We start from the raw sequence: 23,876 nt of genomic DNA, 5'->3' as shown, positions 1-23,876 counted from the left end.
ACGGTGCATCAAACAAAAAAACGAACCCGAGGCGTTTTTTAAAAAATTACGCTTTTACACCTGCCGTTTTTCGCATTGGTGTGCACACTCACATTGGCGCTCTTTGTTTAATCACGAGGCGTTAAACGTCGGCGATAATTGCGCGCGATATTCGTCCCGGTGTGTACAGGCCTTTACCAGAAAATCTTATTGTATAGTGTTACCGAAAGTGCTTTACAATTATTAGAGTGCTTATTTTAACAAGAACTTATTTTTCAAAAACAGAAGATTTCACATTAAGTAGGCTATTTTTAGAAACCTAAAAAAGATTAAAAATGGTAAATGTGCTTCAGTGGCAGTAGTTTTGTAGGGATCCTCTCGGATCACACGATCTCTTTCTTCTGTAAGAAGAGAGAGAGAAATGAACAGTGCTGTTTAGAGTTACAGAAACCCAAAGACAAACCAGACACAATCAGCACATCTGTCATCTATCAGTGATTCTGGTACATTTATTTGCCATTAGGATTGGGAGTTTGTCAGTGCAGGTGAAATCAAACACGGATCTGATGTAAAGTCAGAGTTCAGTATCTTACCTCATCTCTGTCCACCTCTTTGTAAGGTCTGTTTTTCTCCCTGCCTGCTTTAAAAACATACACACAATTAAACACTCAGTATGGGATAATGTACACACACACACACACACACACATGCATGTATGTGTAATATACCAAACAAAACATAAATTATTCAGTTTATGCTTTAACTGAACTCTCCTGCTATCTTTAAAGTGAATAGCGCAGACTCGCCAGCCTGGGTCACATGACCATAAATGATAAAATTACTTCCTTGACCATTGCATGTTGTTCACTTTCATTTGGAACACCATTTGGAATTCACAGAACATTGCTATGACGATCATTATCAGGATATATCTGACCTTGGAATGCCACAACTGACCAATCAGAATCAAGTATTCTGGAAAGCCAAGTAATAATTTTGCATAAAACATGATGTTTTCCTCTCACTATAGTATCTATCTGAAGGTGATACTTGCCATTTTAATGCTCCTGTGGCGATAGAAAATCACAGTAGCAGCAACTGCACACACCAGCAGCAGAACAACAGCAACTATTCCTGCTAAAACAGCTGAAGACAGACCTGAATCTGTAGAGATAAAGAGAGACTGTCATTAGTTTGTGTGAGTCTGACAGTGTGTTTATGCCACATTATGACCTATAATGCCCTCTTTTACATTTTAATATATGTGTCTGTGAAGTTTCAGCTCAAAATACCTCACAGATCATTTATTATAGCTTGTAAATTCCCATTTTTGCTGTTTTCATGCTTGTGGCTTTAAATGCAAATGAGCTGCTGCTCCCCGCCCCCTTTCCAGGAAATGACTTTCTTCAACAGCTCCCGCATGCATCGGATACTTTGCCAAACCAAAACATCTGCTTGGTTTTGATGATCATCTATATTTCGATCATGCTCACAGACACTGCAGTTCTTCTTCTTCATTAAAGTTTATTTTCTACATGCATTTTAAAGCTATATCAGTTTACTTCAAATGTATGGTTTCTGAGCGCACACATCTGAAGCACACACACAGAAAGCTGGCTGACGTCTCGTGAGCATTAAACTAACTTCTATTTCATGTCTTATTGTGTTTAAACTCTCACATACACACAAGGTTATGTCAAAAACACACAAAGTTCAGAAACACAGTCAGTTATGTCTGTGAACAGAAACAGCAGGGACAGAAATCGCATGTGTATATTAGATCAGTGGCGCATTCCCTTCAAAAACAAAACAAATTCACTGCATCTTCAGCGGCTCAGATGTCAGGAGTAAATGAAGTCTGTTATGTTCACTCTTACCAAACATTTTTGTTGCTACAGCATAGAGACAATGGTGGACAGTGTATGACTCGCTCAGGGCGGAAACTAATACAGCATGTGTCCGTCATAGTCGTGGGCGGAGCCAGAGCAATGTGACATTACATTGCTCAGAAAATGAAAACGGCTTGATTGTTGAGGTTTTATGGGGATTAAAAAAGGAATAGGTGGATTTTTATCATTATAGGGTGGTTGTGTATACACATACTGAAAAACACATTTATGAATTATGCATAATAGGTCCCCTTTAATTGAAAATATTCTCTCTATAGACCTTATGTAGCCCCGCCGCTTTTTAGCGCTGCGCTCGTTGTCTTTTGACTTCCGGTTTGTATTTCCACAGCGATCTTACGTATTTATGAATGAACTGCTCATTTTAAAATCTTACCGGTCTACTGACATTTGTTAAGACACCCGCTTTAAACATAACAATGCTCATGATAACTTTCATTAACTCTACAACAGGTAAATCCACTTCACCAGCTAATTATTCTTCAACAGCGATGCCATAGAAATATACAGAGCTACCGCAAAAACGGAAGTTCAAAGACAATTTTCTAATGATGGTGGCGCGCTTGTTTCTCTGGTAAATAAGGTCTATAGACACTGATGTGAAAGGTTTATTCCTCTATTGCAATGGGAAATAATCCATTAACAGTTGAAATTAGGCATACTACCAAATTAACTTTCTATGTTTACAACTAAATTGTCTGTGCTTCAAATCTACGCATGGAAGATCTAGTAACCTACAAGGTTGGCCTCCAGAAATGTCGAGAGAGGCTTTTTGTCGTCTGTCACGCTTGGGTAAAGTTGGTTTTATATTCGCACATTCGGACATCCGTATTCAATAGCCTTGTTAATCACACTACATTGGACATTCAGTGGACATTCACAAGTAAATATGCCATTAAAACAATACTTGCCTATTTTGATCGACTGTGAAAAATGTTGTAAGTTGACAATCGTTGGTTGTCAATATCATGTCGCTGCTTAAAATTCGCAAACATTAATTTATTGCACATTTATTGGAAAGTCTGAATTTATCAGAAGTCTGAATGTGCAAATATAAAACCAACTTTACCCAAGTGTCTGTCACCTCAGGATACTCAAGTTGCCCCTCAACAGATCTCATCATGAACTGTAAATGTGCTTGTAAAGCCACCATGTTTCTGTTTGTCTTTCCACTATCGTGTATTCATAGTTTGTTGAATGATGTTATGGGCTTCCCAAGGCTACAGCATTAATAATTATTTCTGACATCTTGAATTATAAGTATAAGATTGAAGAGTTCAGATACAAAAGCCTCTCAGTGCCATCTGAAATGTTCTCCTAAAATTAGCATTTTTATCAAGCTTGTATGTTTATGTTCAGTTATTTCACTTTAATGGCAATGAAAATGTCCTATTAATTGCCACTAAAGTGAAATTACTGAACCTAAAAATACAAGCTTGATAAAAATGCTCATTTTAGGAGAAAATTTCAGACGGCACTTAGAGGCTTTTACATCTGAAGTCTTCATGTTTAGGATAAAGTTTGATAAACTAGATCCTGACATGAAATGATGCATGTGTTTGAACGAACAACAGCAATATACTTTTAAGTGAACTATAAAGTCAAGCTCTCCTAACACAGTTCAGGTATCAATAAACTCTAATACATGTTTCGCAATCTATTAATAGATTAAAAAAAGGAAGTGATAAAACATACTCAAGTCAAACTCCTGCTTGGCCATACGAGGAACTTCATTGGTTTCGTCTTGATCAGACAGAGAGGACAGAGAAGCTGGGAAACACAAACCAACAGAAATAAAGACTTAAGAAAGAATGCAAGAATTGATGAAATCTTTTAATTAAAGATTACAAAGACACATGAATGTAGGATTGTATTTAGGGTTTCTGTAATGTCATATATTTAATTATTCACACAATATTTCTGCTGTAAATGAATGAGCAGAGTCATCAGAAATGCAGTTTTTATGTTGATGAACTATTGCATTTTCAGCAAGCCAATGAAGTTAAATGCAGGTTTAATATTATCTATTTTTCTATTCTAATAGAAAAATCATTGATTCATTTTTAATATTTTAATTCCTGGAGGAAAAAAGAAACTTCAGGGTGATTTACTCACCAGTGATGATCACACTGAATGTTTTGATGCTGTCATCACGAGTGCTGCTGATCTTTCTTGTGATTTTTGTGCTGTCACATTTGCGGTTTCGGTTTAAGCTTTGCCTTTTGCCTGAACTTTCGCTCTGATTATTTCTACTTCATAACGTCCAGCGTGTTCAGATCTGATGTCTGTGATGGTCAGAGATCCAGTCCCATAGTCCACCTTCAGTCTGTCTCTGAATCTCCCGCCTTCACCATCATATAAGCAGCTCGTATTGGCATGTCCGTTGATCAGAGCTATGCGAGTGTCTTCAAATACCACAGTATCTTGTCATGTTGTTGTTTGGTGACACCAGTGTTTAGAGTGACTGAATCTCCCTCCTTCACTGACACTGTCACCACATCATCACCAAACGCACCTGAAGACACAAATAAACAGTTACTTTGTGTGTGTACAGCTTTTACATACATACAGATATATAAATAAGCTACAATATATTGTGGTGACCAGCTTATCCATTCTCATGAGAAAAACAGATCAATAAACAATAAATAATGTTTAATTAATATCTAAATGCAAAAGGTTAAGATACACTGTAAAACAGTGGTCTGTAAATGAATGATAAAATACTGGTAACACTGTTGCCAGTAATTTACTGTTGATTGTACAGTTATTTACTGTAATCTACAGTATGTTACTATAATGATACCATGCACTCATTTCATTTGCAGAAACCGACTGCCTTAAATTTTCCGACTGCCATTTCAATTTATATTCTAATACTTATAATGCACTTATTATTCATTTGAGAGATTTTCATGGATCAGCAACTTCATGCATTGCGTCATCACCATCACTGAGATTCTTATACTGATTGTTGATGTCTGTGTGTGTTTAAGTTAGGCAGGAGCTCAAAATGTTTTATGTCCTATAATGATTTCAGAATCTGTCAAAATAAGTGATTGCTGGATCTCATTCTGTAGAAACACCTGATCAACTTCATGTTGGCTTTTTCCTGCCATAACAAATGTGTTTTATAAACACTCAGTTACAGCAGCCAGAGAAAGTTAATGTTAAAGAGTCAAGAGCCCAACTAAAGCAGACACTGGACACCACGATGGCGACTGCAAACATACAATTAAAAAAAAAACATCAACGTCTAAACCTCTTAATTCTCAGCAAGAACTTCTGTAATATATAATTAATGTCAAACTAGTTTGTAACACAATATGGCTGAAGTCAGTTGTAGTTCTTGTGTTTCTGCTCGTCTCTTCTCTTTTTTTCTGGTCTTGTTTCTCTGTCCTTCAGTGATTCTGCTAATCAGGTGTTCATCAGTGTCTGAATTCACTCACTTCTTTTCATTCACTCTCTCAAGTGTACTATATTAGTGAACTAATGTAGGGAATAGTGAATGAGGGTATAGGGTGTGATTTGAACACAGCCTCTGAGTGTCGACTTTGAAATTAATTCACAGTATTTGGCTATTCTAAAAAAAAAAAAAAAAAATAGCGATGTTAACTCACAGTATATTCCTGTAGGCTAATTTCTCGAAAATGACAAATATTACCCAGAATGCAGTGTTTTCTATACATTACTGTTTTAATGGAAAATAAGTTACTGTCCAAATTTGGCTCTTTTTTTTTAAAGCAAGGGTTTTACAGTGTAGGGTGGGCTATGGGATACAAAATATCAGCGTTGCATATAGACAGCATAATTGGAAGTCCCTATGAAGACAATCAAGTTTGTTGTTTAGCAAGGACAATGAGAAATCTGGTAGACAAATGATAGAACACTGAAATTACAGTCATTCTCTCTGGAATAGCTACATTTCAACCAATGATGAGTAAGAATTAAAAGAGATTTGTAGGTGTAATGAGAATAAAACGATCATATGCGCTATGTAGCCTGTAGCTGTGTGTGTGTGGTCACATGATTTCCCGTCAGTCGCAGTCTTCTCATTTCACCCTGCCCGTCAGACTGCAGGGCTTTAAAAAAAAAAAAAAAAAAAAAAAAAAAAACCATTGTTTTAAGGGTGTTTAGTGTAGGGGTATGTATGTTAATAAAGCCTCAACCCACATGATGAATATGATGCTGGTCGCACAATATGATATCATTTTCTTCGCTGTCGAATTGTGCTGTTTTAATGCAGCAACTGACATGGTCTGACAGCTGTCAAATCGACAGAACACCGCCATTTCAAGAACAGGAAAAATAGGCTATATGGATGCCGTCCAAATACAACAAGGAACGTCGTGGTACTTTAAATAGGCTATAGCCTAATAAATTATTAATAAAATAAAAGATATGATGTTAAAATTTGATGTTAAATGAAAAATGCGTTATAACTACAAAATAATAAAAACAAGTCTTACCATCAATGAGAAAAACAAACAGTGTGAGCCCAAAACAGCCTCTCATATTTTCATCTGTCGTTTATTTCAAATAGACGGTCTTGTTGATCTGTTGTAAGCCGACGCAGTCTGTCTCTTCCTGCCTCTTTAAAAAACACCGTCATAAAATGTATTCACGTCACCAAAGTAGATTCGAATTTAAATTTCGAATAATGAAAACTCGAAATATTTATTCAGATGAAATGTCATTAATCGTTATTTTTATTTAGGACAAAAAAGAAAACAGAGGTTATTGGTTGCGATTTAAACGAAAACGAAAGCGAAAGCAAGATGTAAATCCCGAAGGGCGGTGAAGTGAATTATCAGTTAAGTCCATCTTAAGAACTATGACCAATAGCTAAATAACTTAAAAAATGGATGAACTTAACTAGTCTTAGCAGTTAATGCAACCACATATCAACCACACTGATTATTATACTCATTGCGTCCGAGTGATAGATCCATAAAGGTTAAAGTAAAGTGATCAATCATAGCCTATTCCCACAGTGCTGCTAAAATACAATAAACATACAAAATATCTTACATAAAAATCATAATTTTCTACATCTAATCCTAACGAAGCCATAGTGATGTTTTAACACATTTAAACCTACCAAATGTTCCTTAGCAGAAAAGTCACTGATAGGATGTGACACTTAAGCTGCATAGGCCCAGTTTCACAGACAGGGTTTAGGCTAAACCAGGATAAGGCCTTAGTTCAATTAGGGCATTTAAGTAACTTTTATAAATGTTCCCCTTGAAGAAAAAATAAACATTACTGTGTGCATCTTGAGACAAAACAATAGCACTGACATATTTTCAGATATGTCAGTGCAAGTAGCCTAACTTTCAGTTAAAACAACTCAAACATACATTTTAGTCTAGGAGGACTATCTTAAAGGGTTAGTTCACCCAAAAATGAAACTAAACATTTTGTGGAAATAAACATTTTGACTCACTCCACACAAAGCAACTTTTCAATTGAAATGTGGTGAATACATCACTGATTTCAGGGAAACAATCAAATAAGTCAGGCAGGATTTTTACTCTTTATGCATATTCATGAACTCTTGTAGACTTTTAAACCTTAATGCAATGCATAATTCAAAATACAGGTAAAACCAATTAATATGGAAAATTATTTCAAATTAACACAGCATTTTGTCCTGTTTTTAAGTCATTATTTTGTTTTTTTGGCGCACCAAAAATATTATCATCGCTTTATAATATTAATATTGAACCACTGTACTCACATGAACTGATTTAGATATGATTTTAGTACCTTTATGGATCTTGAGAGAGGAAATGTCATTGTTCCCTATGGAGGCCTCACTGAGCCATCGGATTTCAACTAAAATATCTAAATTTGTGTTCCGAAGATTAACGAAGATCTTACGGTTGTGGAACGACATGAGGGTGAGTAATAAATGACAGAATTTTCATTTTTGGGTGAACTAACCCTTTAAGCCTTGTCTGTGTAACTGGGGGTTATTAATTAATGTCTAAACGAGCTGCTTAACTTAATTTAGACATTAGTGATAACTTAGCCATTTATAGAACTGTACTAACATGAATGCAGTAGGTATATTAACCTTGCAGTCTGACTCACTCCATACAAAGCACCTTTTCAATTGAAATAAGGTGAATCCATCACTGATTTGGGGGAAACAAATAATATTCTAATATTGTTCCTTGAGTGTCACTTTTTACCAATAAAGCATGGTTTAGCACCATTAAGCTGAGTCCAGCACATTATAATCCAATAAGCACAGCATGATCCTATACAGTCTTGTGCATACACAAAGTGCACAGTTTAGTACATTCTTGCACGGTCAAAAACTGTGTGCTCCCCCTTTACTAATACACCTGTTGTCTCATTAAAGTTGGACACTTTTGGATGTTGATGTTTTATTGAAAATAAAAAAATTAGAAGTTGAAGTTTGAAGTCACCATCATTGTGATCAGTGTCTGCTTTAGTTGGGCTCTTGACTCTTTAACATTATCTTTCTCTGACTGCTGTGACTGAGTGTTTATAAAACACATTTGTTATGGCAGGAAAAAGCCAATATGAAGTTAATTAGGTATTTCTTCTTGGACTTGTTTAATTCATTGCTTTCTTTCTGTTTTTATTCTTTCATTCAATGATCACATCCAAAAGTTTAATATCATAATGCATGCTGGGTGCCAGCATAGTACAAATCTGCCCTGCAGCATGAATAAATTATGCAGCTTTATTGCCACCATTGTTGAGATTGATGTGCTGATTTTTGATATCTGTGTGTGTGTATATAATGCTGCAGCTGTTTTTTGTTCATGGTGTTTAAAAATAAAGTCTTTTTAGCTGATTGTTGTTGGAGCTCTTGCTGTAGTTTCTGTAGGTGATAATGTAAAATATTAGTCCGTTTATAATGTAACAATGAATAAAACACTGTATGAATTCAGTGAAACAATAGACTTTGTGATGGTTACGTCTTAACCAATACATAACTATCAGCACTCAAAGATTTTTTTTCTCCACATTTGTTTATGCCATAATGTGATTTGCAAAAAATAGTTTAAGCAGCCATAGAAAAAAGGTGTATTAAAAAGTCAAGGGTCAAAAGCTCAACTAAAGCAAACACTGATCTCCTCGATGGTAACATCAAACCAAACATTTTCAGCAAAACATCAACATCTAAACTTCTGTTAATTCTCAATAAGATCTTCTGTAGAAATTAAGTTTATCTGGTCAGTAATAAGTGTAATAATGTGTAATGGCTGGAAGACAGTTGTAGTTTCTGCTCATATTTATTCCGTTCTTGTTCCTCTTTTCATTGGTTCTGCTTGTTAACAGCAGGTGTTCATCATTAATGCTCAATCATATACAGTGGGTACGGAAAGTATTCAGACTCCCTTAAATTTTTCACTCTTTGTTATATTGCAGTCATTTGCTAAAATCATTTAAGTTCATTTTTTCCTCATTAATGTACACACAGCACCCCATATTGACAGAAAAACACAGAATTGTTGACATTTTTGCAGATTTATTAAAAAAGAAAAACTGAAATATCACATGGTCCTAAGTATTCAGACCCTTTGCTCAGTATTTAGTAGAAGCACCTTTTGATCTAATACAGCCATGAGTCTTTTTGGGAAAGATGCAACAAGTTTTTCACACCTGGATTTGGGGATCCTCTGCCATTCCTCCTTGCAGATCCTCTCCAGTTCTGTCAGGTTGGATGGTAAACATTGGTGGACAGCCATTTTTAGGTCTCTCCAGAGATGCTCAATTGGGTTTAATTCAGGGCTCTGGCTGGGCCATTCAAGAACAGTCACAGAGTTGTTGTGAAGCCACTCCTCCGTTATTTTAGCTGTGTGCTTAGGGTCATTGTCTTGTTGGATGGTAAACCTTCGGCCCAGTCTGAGGTCCTGAACACTCTGGAGAAGGTTTTCGTCCAGGATATCCCTGTACTTGGTCGCATTCATCTTTCCCTCGATTGCAACCAGTCGTCCTGTCCCTGCAGCTGAAAAACACCCCACAGCATGATGCTGCCACCACCATGCTTCACTGTTGGGACTGTATTGGACAGGTGATGAGCAGTGCCTGGTTTTCTCCACACATACCGCTTAGAATTAAGGCCAAAAAGTTCTATCTTGGTCTCATCAGACCAGAGAATCTTATTTCCCACCATCTTGGAGTCCTTCAGGCGGGCTTTCATGTGTCTTGCACTGAGGAGAGGCTTCCGTCGGGCCACTCTGCCATAAAGCCCCGACTGGTGGAGGGCTGCAGTGATGGTTGACTTTCTACAACTTTCTCCCATCTCCCGACTGCATCTCTGGAGCTCAGCCACAGTGATCTTTGGGTTCTTCTTTACCTCTCTCACCAAGGCTCTTCTCCCCCGATAGCTCAGTTTGGCCGGACGGCCAGTTCTAGGAAGGGTTCTGGTCATCCCAAACGTCTTCCATTTAAGGATTATGGAGGCCACTGTGCTCTTAGGAACGTTAAGTGCAGCAGAAATGTTTTTGTAACCTTGGCCAGATCTGTGCCTTGCCACAATTCTGTCTCTGAGCTCTTCAGGCAGTTCCTTTGACCTCATGATTCTCATTTGCTCTGACATGCACTGTGAGCTGTAAGGTCTTATATAGACATGTGTGTGGCTTTCCTAATCAAGTCCAATCAGTATAATCAAACACACCTGGACTCAAATGAAGGTGTAGAACCATCTCAAGGATGATCAGAAGAAATGGACAGCACCTGAGTTAAATATATGAGTGTCACAGCAACGGGTCTGAATACTTAGGACCATGTGATATTTCAGTTTTTCTTTTTTAATAAATCTGCAAAAATGTGAACAATTCTGTGTTTTTCTGCCAATATGGGGTGCTGTGTGAACATTAATGAGGAAAAAAATGATGATTTTGTTTTTGATTTTTTAAATGATTTTAGCAAATGGCTGCAATTTAACAAAGAGTGGAAAAATTTAAGGGGGTCTGAATACTTTCCGTACCCACTGTAAATATTAACTTAATTATCTCACTGCAACACAGTGTCAGTGTTACTTTTACTCTGTAGTGTGGACACTAGAGGATGTTCCTGTGGAGTTGAAAGGGTTAAAGGTGCAAGATAAAAAGACACACCCACAAAATGTATTTTAACAGTAACAAACTGTAAGTTAAAACACAGTTATATACTGGCAACACTGTTGTAGTTTACTGTAAAACTGAGTTTTGTGGGTCACCATTGTGCTGAAGAGTAGAGCCTGTGCTTAGGTTCAGGAGAAGATCAAGAGACATTGATGATATGCTGTGTGTTGTTTTATTTAACAGATGGTGACTGTGTAGATGCTGGTGTAGTGAAAATATCATTATTTAAAATGTTTTTATTGAACTCTAAAGAAATAAGTACATAGTAATAATATGCTCATATTATTAGCATATAATAAATATTAGTTTGTAAATGTAAATGGCAGTCAGATCATTTGAGGCAGTTGGTTTCTGCAAATGAAATGAGGTAACACAAATTTTAATTTAGTTCATGGTATCTTTATAGTAACATACTGTAGATTACAGTAAATAACTGTATAATCAACATTAAATTACTGACAACAGTGTTGCCAGTATTTTAACGTGAAAAAAGCATGGCAAGGTCTAACAGTGTATAAGAATGTTCTCAAAATATTCTGTGTTGGTTCAGGGAATGTAAAAAATACACCAGTTTGACGTTACAGCAACATTTTTACAAGGTATGATGTTCCTCAAACGTTCTTTCATCTTAATTCTAGAAGCATTCATTTGTAACATTCCAAGAACATCAAAATGCCAGTTTCCTTAATGTTAGTAGAATGTTATTTAAAGGTTAGTATGATGTTCCTGAAACATTCTTTGAAACATTCTTTCAATCATTCAAACACCTGCTGTGAACAAGAACTGAAAGAAAGAGAAATAAGAACACAATTGTGTCAAGTCAGCAGCTCGTTTAGACATTCATAGTGAAACCTGCTGTATTCTTAGGTATTTTAAGAACTGTACTAACACAAATATGGAACTAAACAAAATCTGACTCACTCCACACAAAGAAACTTTTCTATTGAAATGAGGTGAATCCATCACTGATAATGGGGAAACAATCAAATAAGTCAGGCAGGATTTTTACTCTTTATGCATATTCATGAACTCTTATAGACTTTTAAAGCTTAATGCAATGTACAGTACAGTCCAAAAGTTTGGAACCACTAAGATTTTTAATGTTTTTAAAAGAAGTTTTGTCTGCTCACCAAGGCTACATTTATTTAATTAAAAATACAGTAAAAAACAGTAATATTGTGAAATATTATTACAATTTAAAATAACTGTTTTCTATTTGAATAGAGAATGATTTCTGAAGGATCATGTGACACTGAAGACTGGAGAAATGATGCTGAAAATTCAGCTTTGCATCACAGGAATAAATTACTTTGTCAAATATATTTAAATAGTACACAGTTATTTTAAATTGTAATAATATTTCACAATATTACTGTTTTTTACTGTATTTTTAATTAAATAAATGTAGCCTTGGTGAGCAGACGAAACTTCTTTTAAAAACATTAAAAATATTAGTGGTTCCAAACTTTTGGACTGTACTGTATAATTCAAAATACAGGTAAAACAAATTAATATGGAAAATTATTTCATATTAACACAGCATTTTGTCCTGTTTTTATAGACTTTGACTTTTTTTTCCACATGTAAGAACAGTAAGTATTAAAAACTACAGGTTGTATAGTGAATATTGTGAAGTATGTGGTCAAAGCCTTAGTGCTCTTTCAGTGATGAGCGGTCACATTGTGTTGGGGGAGGATTCACACACACACACACACACACACACACACACACACACACACACACACACACACACACACACACACACACACACACACACAAGATATTATCTCACTTCTGCTATGTTGAAGCAGTCTGTTTTCAGACATTTCCAGCATTCTCATCTTATAGTGCTGAAAGAAAATGGTTCATGTTGTTTTTTTCTGCTTGTGTTTGAGCAAACTGGTTGGTGAGTAATAAATAATAAATGTGTTTGATTTACTGATTTAGTTAATGCTTTAGTTTTTATACTGTTTAATACATTTGGTATTATTTTCAGATATTTTGAAACAAGTATATTACTTAAAAATTCTGGTCTGGATTAGGGACTATCACTCATAACAGAATAACTTTAGGACAGATTCAGATTTTCTCAGCTTTTCCCATTATGTTCATTTATTTGTTCTTTCATTTTGCTTTTTTTCCTGTCTGTGCTGCTGTCTTGTGTGTTCTTTATTTTACTATTACATAGTACTGATCCTAGCAAAGTATACCAACGTAAAGATATTTGTGACCCTTAATCTGTGACTCTCTGTTCTCCAGGTGTGTTTGGTGATTCAGTGTCAGTGATGGAGGGAGATTCAGTCACTCTAAACTCTGATCTTACTGAAATAGATGATGATCTGATTCTGTGGAGGTTTGGAACTAATAACACTTTAATAGCTGAAATCAATGTACCGGATGACAGCATGACTGTATATGATGATGTTCCTGATGGGAGATTCAGAGACAGACTGAAGCTGGACGATCAAACTGGATCTCTGACCATCACAAACATCACAACTGAACATACTGGAGATTATGAACTACAGACCAACAGTGTGAGAAAGAGTTTCAATCTCACTGTCTATGGTGAGGTATTTTTATTTATTTATATATCTTAGAATAAGAGTATATCTTATCAGTATCCTTTTCAGTATATTGAATACTTTCCTTTCGACAATATTAATTTTTTTTTCTAATCTTTCTCAGCTCGTCTGCCTGTTCCTGTCATCAGCAGTAACTCTTCACAATGTTATTCATCATCATCATCTTCATCAAATTGTTCATTGGTGTGTTCAGCTGTGAATGTGGGTCATGTGACTCTCTCCTGGTACAAAGGAAACAGTTTATTGTCCAGCATCAGTGTGTCTGATCTCAGCATCAGTCTCTCTCTACCTCTGGAGGTGGAATATCAGGATAAAAACACCTACAGCTGTGTGCTGAACAATCCCATCAGCAACCAGACTCAACATCTGGACATCACTCACCTCTGTCACACATGTGCAGGTCCGACAGAGCTGATATATGTGATTATTTACTGAGCTGATCTCTGTCTTAGATCAGACTGATGCATTCACTTCTGTCTTTATCATTACAGAACTAGACACACACACTCCTTCTCATCCTACAGTCTCAGTCTTTCTGATAGCGTTGATCTCTGCTGCTGCTGCTGCTGGATCTCTGTTGATTGTTGCTGCAGTCGGGATATTTTGTATGTGCAGGAAATGTAGAAAAACGTATCAAGAAGGCAAGTGCTTGACAGTTATCTATAAAATGACACTGACTTCAGTCCTCTCGCTCAGGAAAACTAATCTGCATTTCTCAAACTGCATCAAAACAATGGAAATACAAAGACAGAAATGCAAATCTGCATTAATTTAATTATACAATAACTTGATAACACAATCATTAATGTGTAAAGATGCATAAATATTACTTTAAAGTTCATCTTGGTTTGATTTATAAATTATCTGCTAAGAATGTCTTTATAAATTACATGTTGTTTGTGTGTGAGAAACAGTTCAAACTGAATTTGAAACGTGTAATGGAGCATTAGACATATTCGTATTACACTATTAACTTATCATAAATGTGTGCATTAAAGGGGCTGTATGTAGATTTCAGAAACCCTTGATATTTGCAACACCGGTGGCCATTAAGTGAACTACAGTAACTTTACTCACACTCAAGCACAATAACACAGGAGACTGAACGTTATTCAAATGATTTTTGTTCTTTGCTAAAAAGTCAAAAGAAGTTGTGTAACAGTTCTCTGTTACATTAGTCCCAGTAGATTTCCTAATGTTTTAGCTAACCCAACAGTTCTCTGTCACAGTTGTAAATACCTTTACAGTGATATACAGTTAACGAACAACCCAACGCTGGTCCAAGCTGCTGAGAGCAATGTTAAGATAAATATGTGCTGCACGCTTTCCTCTCAATAACAAAATAAACACACAACAAAAATAACAGCGGTGAGAAAACAGCAGTTCAGAAAGCATCTGATCGTAGCGATGTGTTTGCACCAGCTCTGCAATTCACCGGTAATGTTTACATACCTGAGACATATCACAAGCTCAGGGACGGTCGTTCTTGAGTGCTGTTGCAGAGTTTTGCTCCGACACAACTCACCTTCCTTCACATAGCTTTATTAATCCTGAAAACATCAGGGTTGAAGCTAAACTGTGCAGGACAGCTTCACTCCAGGACCAGTGTTACACAGATTTCATGATATGTCCCCCTTTAAGTTTTGTCACAAGCTGTTCAAACATTGGCAATAAAATTGTGATTAATACATGGGGATTCTTACATATAGCCCTTTTAATGCTTTAACTTTGACAGCCCTAAAAATAATACATGTTGTGAAACCACATCTGGTTAAGACTGAATTGTTGTAAACAGGTGAAACTCCTGATAAAGAGATCACATATGCTGAGCCAACGTTCAACAAAAGAAATGCTCATAAAATGGTAAGATCATATATATTCCTAAGTTATGTTGTACATCTCTGTACCAGTTTAGCAGTAAGTCAAATGTATGTATGCTTGTACAGAATCATGATACAAAGAAAGACACAATAGCTCCATATCAGATATATAAAAGCCATAAGACCATCATTCAATGCAAGAAACACTGACTCGTGTCCCACAATACTCAAGACACTCATTAGGAACATAATAACAGATCAACAGGTCCATTTATAGGTTATTAATAGAGTGGTGTAGGTATCTTTGTAGGCCAACCCAGAAGTTAGCGCCGCACGGGTTTCCTCGATAGCGTAGTATATGCAGTGAATGGTTCTGTCCAGGACACCCCCATACAATTCATGTAGTTGGTATGACCGACTGGTATATGGCATGTTGCCAACATGGCGAGTTAAAGGTGCCCTAGAATTAAAAATTGAATTAATCTAGGCATAGTTAAATGACAAGAGTTCAGTACATGGAAAAGACATACAGTGAGTCTCAAACTCCATTGTTTCCTCCTTCTTATATAAATCTCATTTGTTTAAAAGACCTCTGAAGAACAGGCGAATCTCAACATAACACCGACTGTTACGTAACAGTCGGGATCATTAATACGTACGCCCCCAATATTTGCATATGCCAGCTCATGTTCAATGCATTAGACAAGGGCAGCCAGTATTAACGTCTGGATGTGCACAGCTGAATCATCAGACTAGGTAAGAAAGCAAGGACAACAGCGAAAAATGGCAGATGGAGCGATAATAATTGACATGATGCATGATAACATGATATTTTTAGTGATATTTGTAAACTGTCTTTCTAAACGTTTGTTAGCATATTGCTAATGTACTGTTAAATGTGGTTAAAGTTACCATCGTTTCTCACTGTATTCACGGAGACAAGAGAGCCGTCGCTATTTTCATTTTTAAACACTTGCAGTCTGTATAATGCATAAACACAACTTCATTCTTTATAAATCTCTCCAACAGTGTGTAATGTTAGCTTTAGCCATGGAGCATAGCCTCAAATTCATTCAGAATCAAATGTAAACATCCAAATAAATACAATACTCACATAATCCGATGTATGCATGCAGTATGCATGACGAACACTTTGTAAAGATCCATTTTGAGAGTTATATTAGCTGTGTGAACTTTATGCAATGATAGAGTTGAGAGCTTGGGAGGGGGCGGAGAGCACGAGCATTTAAAGGGGCCGCAGCCTGAATCGGCGCATTTCTAATTATGCCCCAAAATAGGCAGTTTAAAAAATTCATTTAAAAAAATCTATGGGGTATTTTGAGCTGAAACTTCACAGACACATTCAGGGGACACCTTAGACTTATATTACATCTTTTAAAAAAACGTTCGATGGCACCTTTAAGTTCGTTGCATGCTAGTAAAGAAGCTCAGCATTATAACTTCTGTGTGTACGTGTCTTAATGTTAACAAAGACAACAACAATGGAAAGCCTATGCATTTTCCCATAGACTTTTGGAAAATCCCAAAAAATAAGCTCTGTGTTTAGCAAAGGGTTATGACACTCACACGTTTTGTCCATCAAGATAATTTTCATAGATGAACATAACTTATGAAGTCTGAAGCCTAACTGCACTCACCAGAAGTAAAACGCTAAAGGTAGGCTATAAACGAACTTCATCACGGTCGCGCGACTTCAGCGTCACCGTCACTAAGCCTCTGACAACTCATTCAGTTTTTATCTAAAAACATTTTCCCAGCATGTTTGAGTTAGAATAGTTTATAAGAGCACAATTATGGGCATAATGAGGCTGTAAAAGCAGACTGAGCTACCCTTTCGGCGTGATGACATTTTTAGCCACTTGTTAGCAACTGCCTTTTTCAAGACACATAACAGCTTTAAAAAATCACAAGTGGGTTAATACTGATGTATTTTGTCATAGAATAAAATGTGAAAGCGTCTTGAGCTTGCGTTCACCACAGACCTTATTTCAGCCATTTACCTAAAATCCCATTAAAAAAACCATCGACTTCAGGGTGATGGATCCGAAAGTGCTCACTTCCGCATTTTGGCCTACAAAGTGATGTCATACCTGCACCACACTATTCATTTTCCATAGTATGCATGATGCTATTTCCTGTCTGCTGATGTTAATTTTTGTACTGAAAAAATTGATGAATTCACTCTCAGAAAAAAAAAGTGCTAAAATTGCACCTTTAGAGGTGTAAGACCTTGTGACTGGTGCAGTAAAGCCTTATTAAAAGGCACATTTGTTCCTCATTTACCACTAAAATTTCAAAGTACCCTGACAGCAACATAGTGTCGGCCCAGATCCGGCCCACATCTGGTCTGTGTGTAATCCACATGTACCAGATGTGGGCCAGATCGTGTTGTTGTCTGGGTATGTACATTTTAGGAGTAGATAAGGTACAAAGTTGTCCTTTTAAGGCTTTACTGCCCCAGACAGTCATAAAATATTGCTCTAAATTTACCTCTAAATGTTTTTTTTTCCCTAAAAAAATTGGCACATACTGTCCTGGGCTGCATTTACCAAAATAATTATGAGCCTAAGTAGATTGTAGAGACCATTTACAGTAGGCCAGTGCTGAACCTGTTAGTAAGACCTGTTAGTAATACATTTATAAGAAAACTAAAAACAAAAAAACATGATGTCAGAATTCACATGGAATCTTAAATATATCATCAGTTAGATATCTTTAAATGTGTATTTTATTACTATTATTATTATTATTATTATTTTTACAGAATGTTGAAGAGGAAGATCAAGTAGAGTATGCACCAGTCGCATTGAGAAGATAAAATATTTTTCACCAGAATAAGGACCGGACCGGGAACATCCTGAGACATCCTTTACAACAGCTGACAAGAAGTTCTTTAAAACTTTAGTTTAGTTTTGGGATTGTTGACAGTCATGTAGCAGCTAAAGCCCCGTTCACACCGGCAGCGGCACACAGAGACTAAAGCCACCTCTCTCCGACAAACAACTGAACCGTATGAGGAATTTATAGATCCGTTTTGAGCGTTGAAATATTTCACAATAATTTCTGCACCATAATGGACCGCAGTTTTTTCGGTAAAATGTTATTCTTTAAACACGATTTCTGTAAACTTGATGGTTATGAATAATTATTTCCAAAACTGTTAAATAATTTACATTCATTAGAGCCTTTTCATGTTTGAGATATGCTTTTCTTCAAATTTAAACTTATTTCTAGTCAAGAATGATCTGAGGAATAATGTATGTCTGTAGTAACTGTTTACTGACTCATGGGTATTTCTGTGTTCAATTCAACCCCAGATTTCATAAAAAAAGATCAAAGGTCAGATTTCAAATACTAAGTTTGAAAAAAATTAGTGTAGTTTTAAATATATGTAAAATATAATGCCATTTATTTTTTCTAGCTGTGATTTCATAATTAGTCCTATAGAGTGTTAATATGATATTCTAATATCGATCTGATATATCTATCGAAGTGTCTCAGCACAGAGTAATGTTACTTTCAACACACACAAATGGAGGCCTACTTAATATGATACCAAGTAAACCAGCTCAGGAGATCCTCCACGAGACTCGAGATCCGTCCCATGAATCCACGCTCATAAAAAAAATCAAGAAAATTAGATTTAAACAATAAGACTAAATGTGTTGAGCTATATAACAATAGTTTTCTCATGATTTACAAACAGTTGGAAACATTTGGGATGTTGTAAGTGCTCAAGTGAACAAAATATATAACACTGGCCTAGTAGTTTTTTGACATTTTACTGCAAAAATATTACACAGCTGTAATGTTTTATAGAAATAAATGTTTAATGAAAGTTTCTTGTTCTGTTGCTGCCAGTCATTTCACTTTTGTCTTCATTTTTTTTTACAGTGTGAGCAATGGTGCAAACTGTCATTTGCACCATCTGGTGGTGATTTCGCAAATTACTTTTGTTTGTAATCTAAGAAAACAGATATAAATACAGTACAGTCATTTTTCTGTAAAAAAAAAAAAAAAGAGAGAGAGAATTATTATTTACAGCAGTTATTATAGTTATGTATTATTAAACTCACAATAGACAGTTAGATTGAAACTCTTGCTCATATTTCTTATCATCAGTAGTTTATAAACTCCAGCATGTTCAGTTGTGGTGTTTGTGATGGTCAGAGATCCAGTTTGATGATCCAGTTTCAGTCTGTCTCTGAATCTCCCATCAGGATCATCATCATATACACTGACTTTATCTTTCATTACATCTATTTCAGCTATTAAAGTGTATTAATATCCAAACCTCCACTGAATCAGATCATCACCCATTATTTCAGTAAGATCAGTGTATAAAGTGACAGAATCTCCCTCCATCACTGACACTGAATCACCAAACACACCTGAAGAACAGAGAGTTTGTAGATTAAAGCTAAATTTATGTTGATGAATGAATCATGAATCTGTTCATGATGATCTGAATCCAAATTGGATCTTACAGTAATTTACCCACTCAATTTCACTCAATCTTTATCTGGAAACAACAAATGTAAATCCATCATATTACTCTATATTAAAAGCAAAGCATGAACTAAATCAGTAAAAACATTGATATAAAAACACTTACCAAACGTTGCCACAAACACAAGTTGAACAAAATGGCAACATGAACCATGTTCTTTGAGCACTTCATTCATCATTATAATGAAAATCTCTGAAGTGTGAAATTAATAGTGAGCATGTGGATCCTCCCCATCAGGACCACCGATCAGTGAACACACAATATATATTACTGTCACGATATATAGCATTTATTAAGACTTGCTATGAAGTCGCAGACAATAATAGGAGGTTATTAAAATGATCATAAGTTTGCATCTTTTCTTTTGTTATTTCTTATGCTGTCGTTCTTTTTGTAGCAGTGCAGTGTGTGTGTGTGTGTGTGTGTGTGTGTGTACACACCCGAAGTGTCATGGAATAAATATATATGTTCATTCATAATGCACATATGTAAAATATGAGTCCATAAGTGATGTGTGATGCATAATCCTGTACCTGTGACTATAGGACTGTTTCTCAAACTTCAGTGTCAGTAAAGCAGTTTTTTGTGAAAAGGAAGTGAGATCATGAGGTTCATATTAACAGGAGAGGAAATAAAGACACTCTTTACTTAATAACACACACAGAGTTTCCACTCATCAGGTCAAACAACATTTCAGTGTAAATAAATGAGACCACAGAAGTTTCACTTTGACACACAAACTGAGCTGCTGGTGTCACATTCACTGAACACTGAAAAAAGGTGCAAAGCTGTCACTGGGACAGTACCCTAAGGTATAAAAGCGAAAAGGGACATCTTTGTACCTTATTTACTCCTAAATAGCACATACTACCTTTTAGTTTTTGTAAGGGTACTGCCCCAGTGACAACTTTGTACCCTTTTTTCTGAGAGTGAATCACATTCATTCTCTGAGTTAGAAAAAACACACATTGTGTTTTTCTATGAGACTGTTTTAATATAATGTGTTTTAAAAAAAAATGTTTGGATGATTTTTTTTTTTACCATGTAATTAGTTCTAGTTCGACAGATTCAGGCCTGTTTGCACATCAGTTGTGAACACGCTTTGTCTTTCTCACTGAAAGCATGCACTGAAAACATGCAACTTGAATGTAATTTGTTTGGGTCCGTATGCACAGATGTAAATGCATCATCACCCACATTCACAGGAGGTTACTCCACGAATTGCATCCTAATTCATTACAGTAGTTTAAGTTTGTGCAGGGCTCATGTTATGAAGTTCCAAACGTAGGTTCGGGAAGAGCCTAAACGTTCATTCCTGTCAATCATCATTTTGAGTGCATATAAGCAGCAGTCATTGAGCCGTCCCAACAAGAAATGTCATTTTTGAAAAAAAAAAAAAAAAAAAATCATGTTAACAGATAATTTGTCATCTACTTTCACTGTATACTTTATTTTATAGAATATTGTTTCCTGTGGTCAGTTCAACTATTTTTCTGATTTTTATTATTAATCATGTCATTTTTAGGGACAACAGCAGGGTCATTACTAGAGGGTTGGCATTGGATATGATCTGTGTTGATGTTTTATCAAAAATGTTTCATTTGAAGTCACCATTATGGTGATCAGTTCTTTAGTTAGTGCTTCTCGTGTTAGTTTTTCTCTGTCTGCTGTGGGTGTTTAAGCACATTTACTATGGCAGCTAAGAGAAAATTTGATCAGGCCATGTTGGCTACTTAGATTACATAATCATCGTCATGATTGGCCTGATTCACTGATCTGAACTAGTCTAATTTGTGATTATGGCTGATCATTTTTTATGAGCAATCTTAAAAACATGCACAAAACATATAAAACTTGATGACATTTGAATGTTTTTTTTCAATGTAAGCTGCACACACCAGACGTTCTTATTGTTACTTATTAATAATATGTTGTTGTTGTTTTTTACATTTGCCGTTTTTTAAGATTTAAATTGCTAATCAATGTGATCTTATGAGCAACAGGTTTTAGAGCATTTGAATGAATCTTAAACTAATGCAAAAAAACAAAAACAAAACAAAACATTACAATTATAACAAAGCACATGTACATGAATGTGATTTGCCTGAAGACTCGAGCAGCTCGAAGTGATCTCTGCTGACTTCTGTACAGAGTTGTGGTTTGATCTGTTCAGCTTCTGCATTAGTGCCTCTATATTCAAACATGTGGTTTGTGTGAATGTGATCGGCCGATGCACCATGAGAATCAATCTCTAACCATTAGTGACCATCCTGACCATATTCCACACTTTTAATAGCAAATCATTGATAAAACATTTGAAATTGAATGCTGCTGCAATAAATAATAGAATATTTAAAATAGAATATTTACAACCAACACATGCAACAGTAGCTGTACGTGTGCAGAGAGTGGGTGGAGCTTAAACTTTATCTCACAGTTTAACACTGTCCTGTTAGTTCATGATCTGTCTCTCACTGAAGTGTTCACTGTTCTATTATCTGAAAATGGTTCACATGTTTGTGTTGCTCTGCTTGTGGCATCTGCTTGGTGAGTTATAATATTCATTTTAACACATCTTGCTTTAGTTTTAATACATTATATCTCCAGAGATTTAATACAGAGCCTTAAAGTACTTTTTAAATCAGATTTTCTAGATAAAAATGCTCAAACCAAACTGAAAATTTATTATGAGATCTAATTTAAACCTCAAGAGAAGAATAGGGCAGAATCATTGTAAACAATGAAAAACAATCAAATGATTTTTGATGAATCTTGCTTGTTTATTTTACTGTTTTTTGTTTAGTTTTTAGCTTCTTATTTAAAAAAAAACTACAATGAAACATTGGATGAAGAGAACTATATAGGTTATTTTCATATGGGCAAGTACAAAGTAAAGTCAATGTCTTTAAAAGCCTTTTAGTCCATGTATGTATCTCTGTAAAACACCTGATTTGCACTATTTGGCTTCCTATATTCATTCTCCAGAGCAGAAGCAGTGAAGGAGCCAATCAAAATTAAGATATGAGACAATCACCCCTGAGGCTCCTCCCACAGATCCACCTGTATTGTGCTAACAGTGTCAGATAATTAAAAATAACACCACAAAAATATGAATCCTGGCTACTTCTGTGTCTGTGCTGTTCTTCCTTACAGTTACAAAACAGGTCTATTTAATCTGCGATCAATTAATCTGTGTCTCTGTTCTTCAGGAGTGTTTGGTGTTGATGAACTGAAGTCAGTGATGGAGGGAGATTCAGTCACACTAAACTCTGATCTCAATGAAATAGATGATGATGATGTGATTCAGTGGAGGTTTGGAACTAATAACACTTTAATAGTTGAAATCAATGTACTGGAGGACAGAATCACTGTATATGATGATGTTCCTGATGGGAGATTCAGAGACAGACTGAAACTGGATCATCAAACTGGATCTCTGACCATCACAAACATCACAACTGAACATGATGGAGATTATAAACTACTGACCAACAGTGTGAGAAAGAGTTTCAATCTCACTGTCTATGGTAAGTTAAATATTTGTTTCACCTGTTTTATTTAGCATTAAATTAGATGCATAACATTTGGATTATTGACAAAATCATTTCAAGCATAATTTTTTTCTCTCTAATATTTGTCCATTTGGGTAAACAATAATCTTTTATAAATATATGAGGAATAGGGGTGGCCCTGAATAGTCGACGATTCGAATCTTCGATAGGAGGAGCCTGATTCGACTACCAATCTCACAGTCGAATCGTCGCAGAGGTGTTATGAGAAGAGATATGGGGGTGCTCAATATCTGATTTTACATAGACATACCGGTTCTTTCCCAATAGGTTAATATACAGCCTATTATGTTAATACCATAAATAAAAATGTAAAAAGAAAGAAGCTTTTAATAAATATTTTAATTTGCGTGAATAAATCCAACCACCCCTGTT

General features: G+C 35.7%; 1 protein-coding gene and 1 long non-coding RNA gene across 3 annotated transcripts; one reads left to right on the top strand and one right to left on the bottom strand.

Annotated features, from left to right (window-relative positions):
* Positions 1-1,030: 1,030 nt before the first annotated feature.
* On the bottom strand, positions 1,031-6,687 carry LOC125261184. 2 transcript variants are annotated; one of them, XR_007183235.1, is made up of 4 exons: positions 6,356-6,687; positions 4,002-4,401; positions 3,582-3,656; positions 1,031-1,143 (listed from the first exon to the last, which is right to left on the bottom strand). It is a non-coding gene; the product is annotated as an uncharacterized LOC125261184 (long non-coding RNA). The 2 variants fall into 2 exon arrangements; XR_007183234.1 differs by lacking the exon at positions 6,356-6,687 and having other exon boundaries at positions 4,002-4,563.
* Positions 6,688-12,781: 6,094 nt separating this feature from the next.
* Positions 12,782-14,266, top strand: LOC125261179 (SLAM family member 9-like). Its single transcript, XM_048179791.1, has 3 exons — positions 12,782-12,902; positions 13,256-13,564; positions 13,685-14,266. The coding sequence occupies exons 1-3, from the start codon at positions 12,857-12,859 to the stop codon at positions 14,014-14,016; spliced, it is 687 nt and encodes a 228-aa protein (XP_048035748.1). The 5' UTR covers positions 12,782-12,856; the 3' UTR covers positions 14,017-14,266.
* The last annotated feature ends 9,610 nt before the right edge of the window (positions 14,267-23,876 follow it).

Source organism: Megalobrama amblycephala, unplaced genomic scaffold (genome assembly GCF_018812025.1).
Source record: "Megalobrama amblycephala isolate DHTTF-2021 unplaced genomic scaffold, ASM1881202v1 scaffold343, whole genome shotgun sequence".
Lineage (NCBI taxonomy): Eukaryota > Metazoa > Chordata > Actinopteri > Cypriniformes > Xenocyprididae > Megalobrama > Megalobrama amblycephala.
Note: the sequence above shows the minus strand (reverse complement) of the source record. Positions and strands in the feature narration are given on the sequence as shown.

What these genes read in the sequence shown, in the direction of transcription:
- LOC125261179 (XM_048179791.1), top strand. Translation starts at nt 12,857, where the DNA reads ATGGTTCATGTTGTTTTTTTCTGCTTGTGTTTGAGCAAACTGGTTG. An exon ending in GTGTTTGAGCAAACTGGTTG is followed by an intron (nt 12,903 to 13,255) that starts GTGAGTAATAAA and finishes TCTGTTCTCCAG; the next exon opens with GTGTGTTTGGTGATTCAGTG. An exon ending in TTTCAATCTCACTGTCTATG is followed by an intron (nt 13,565 to 13,684) that starts GTGAGGTATTTT and finishes AATCTTTCTCAG; the next exon opens with CTCGTCTGCCTGTTCCTGTC.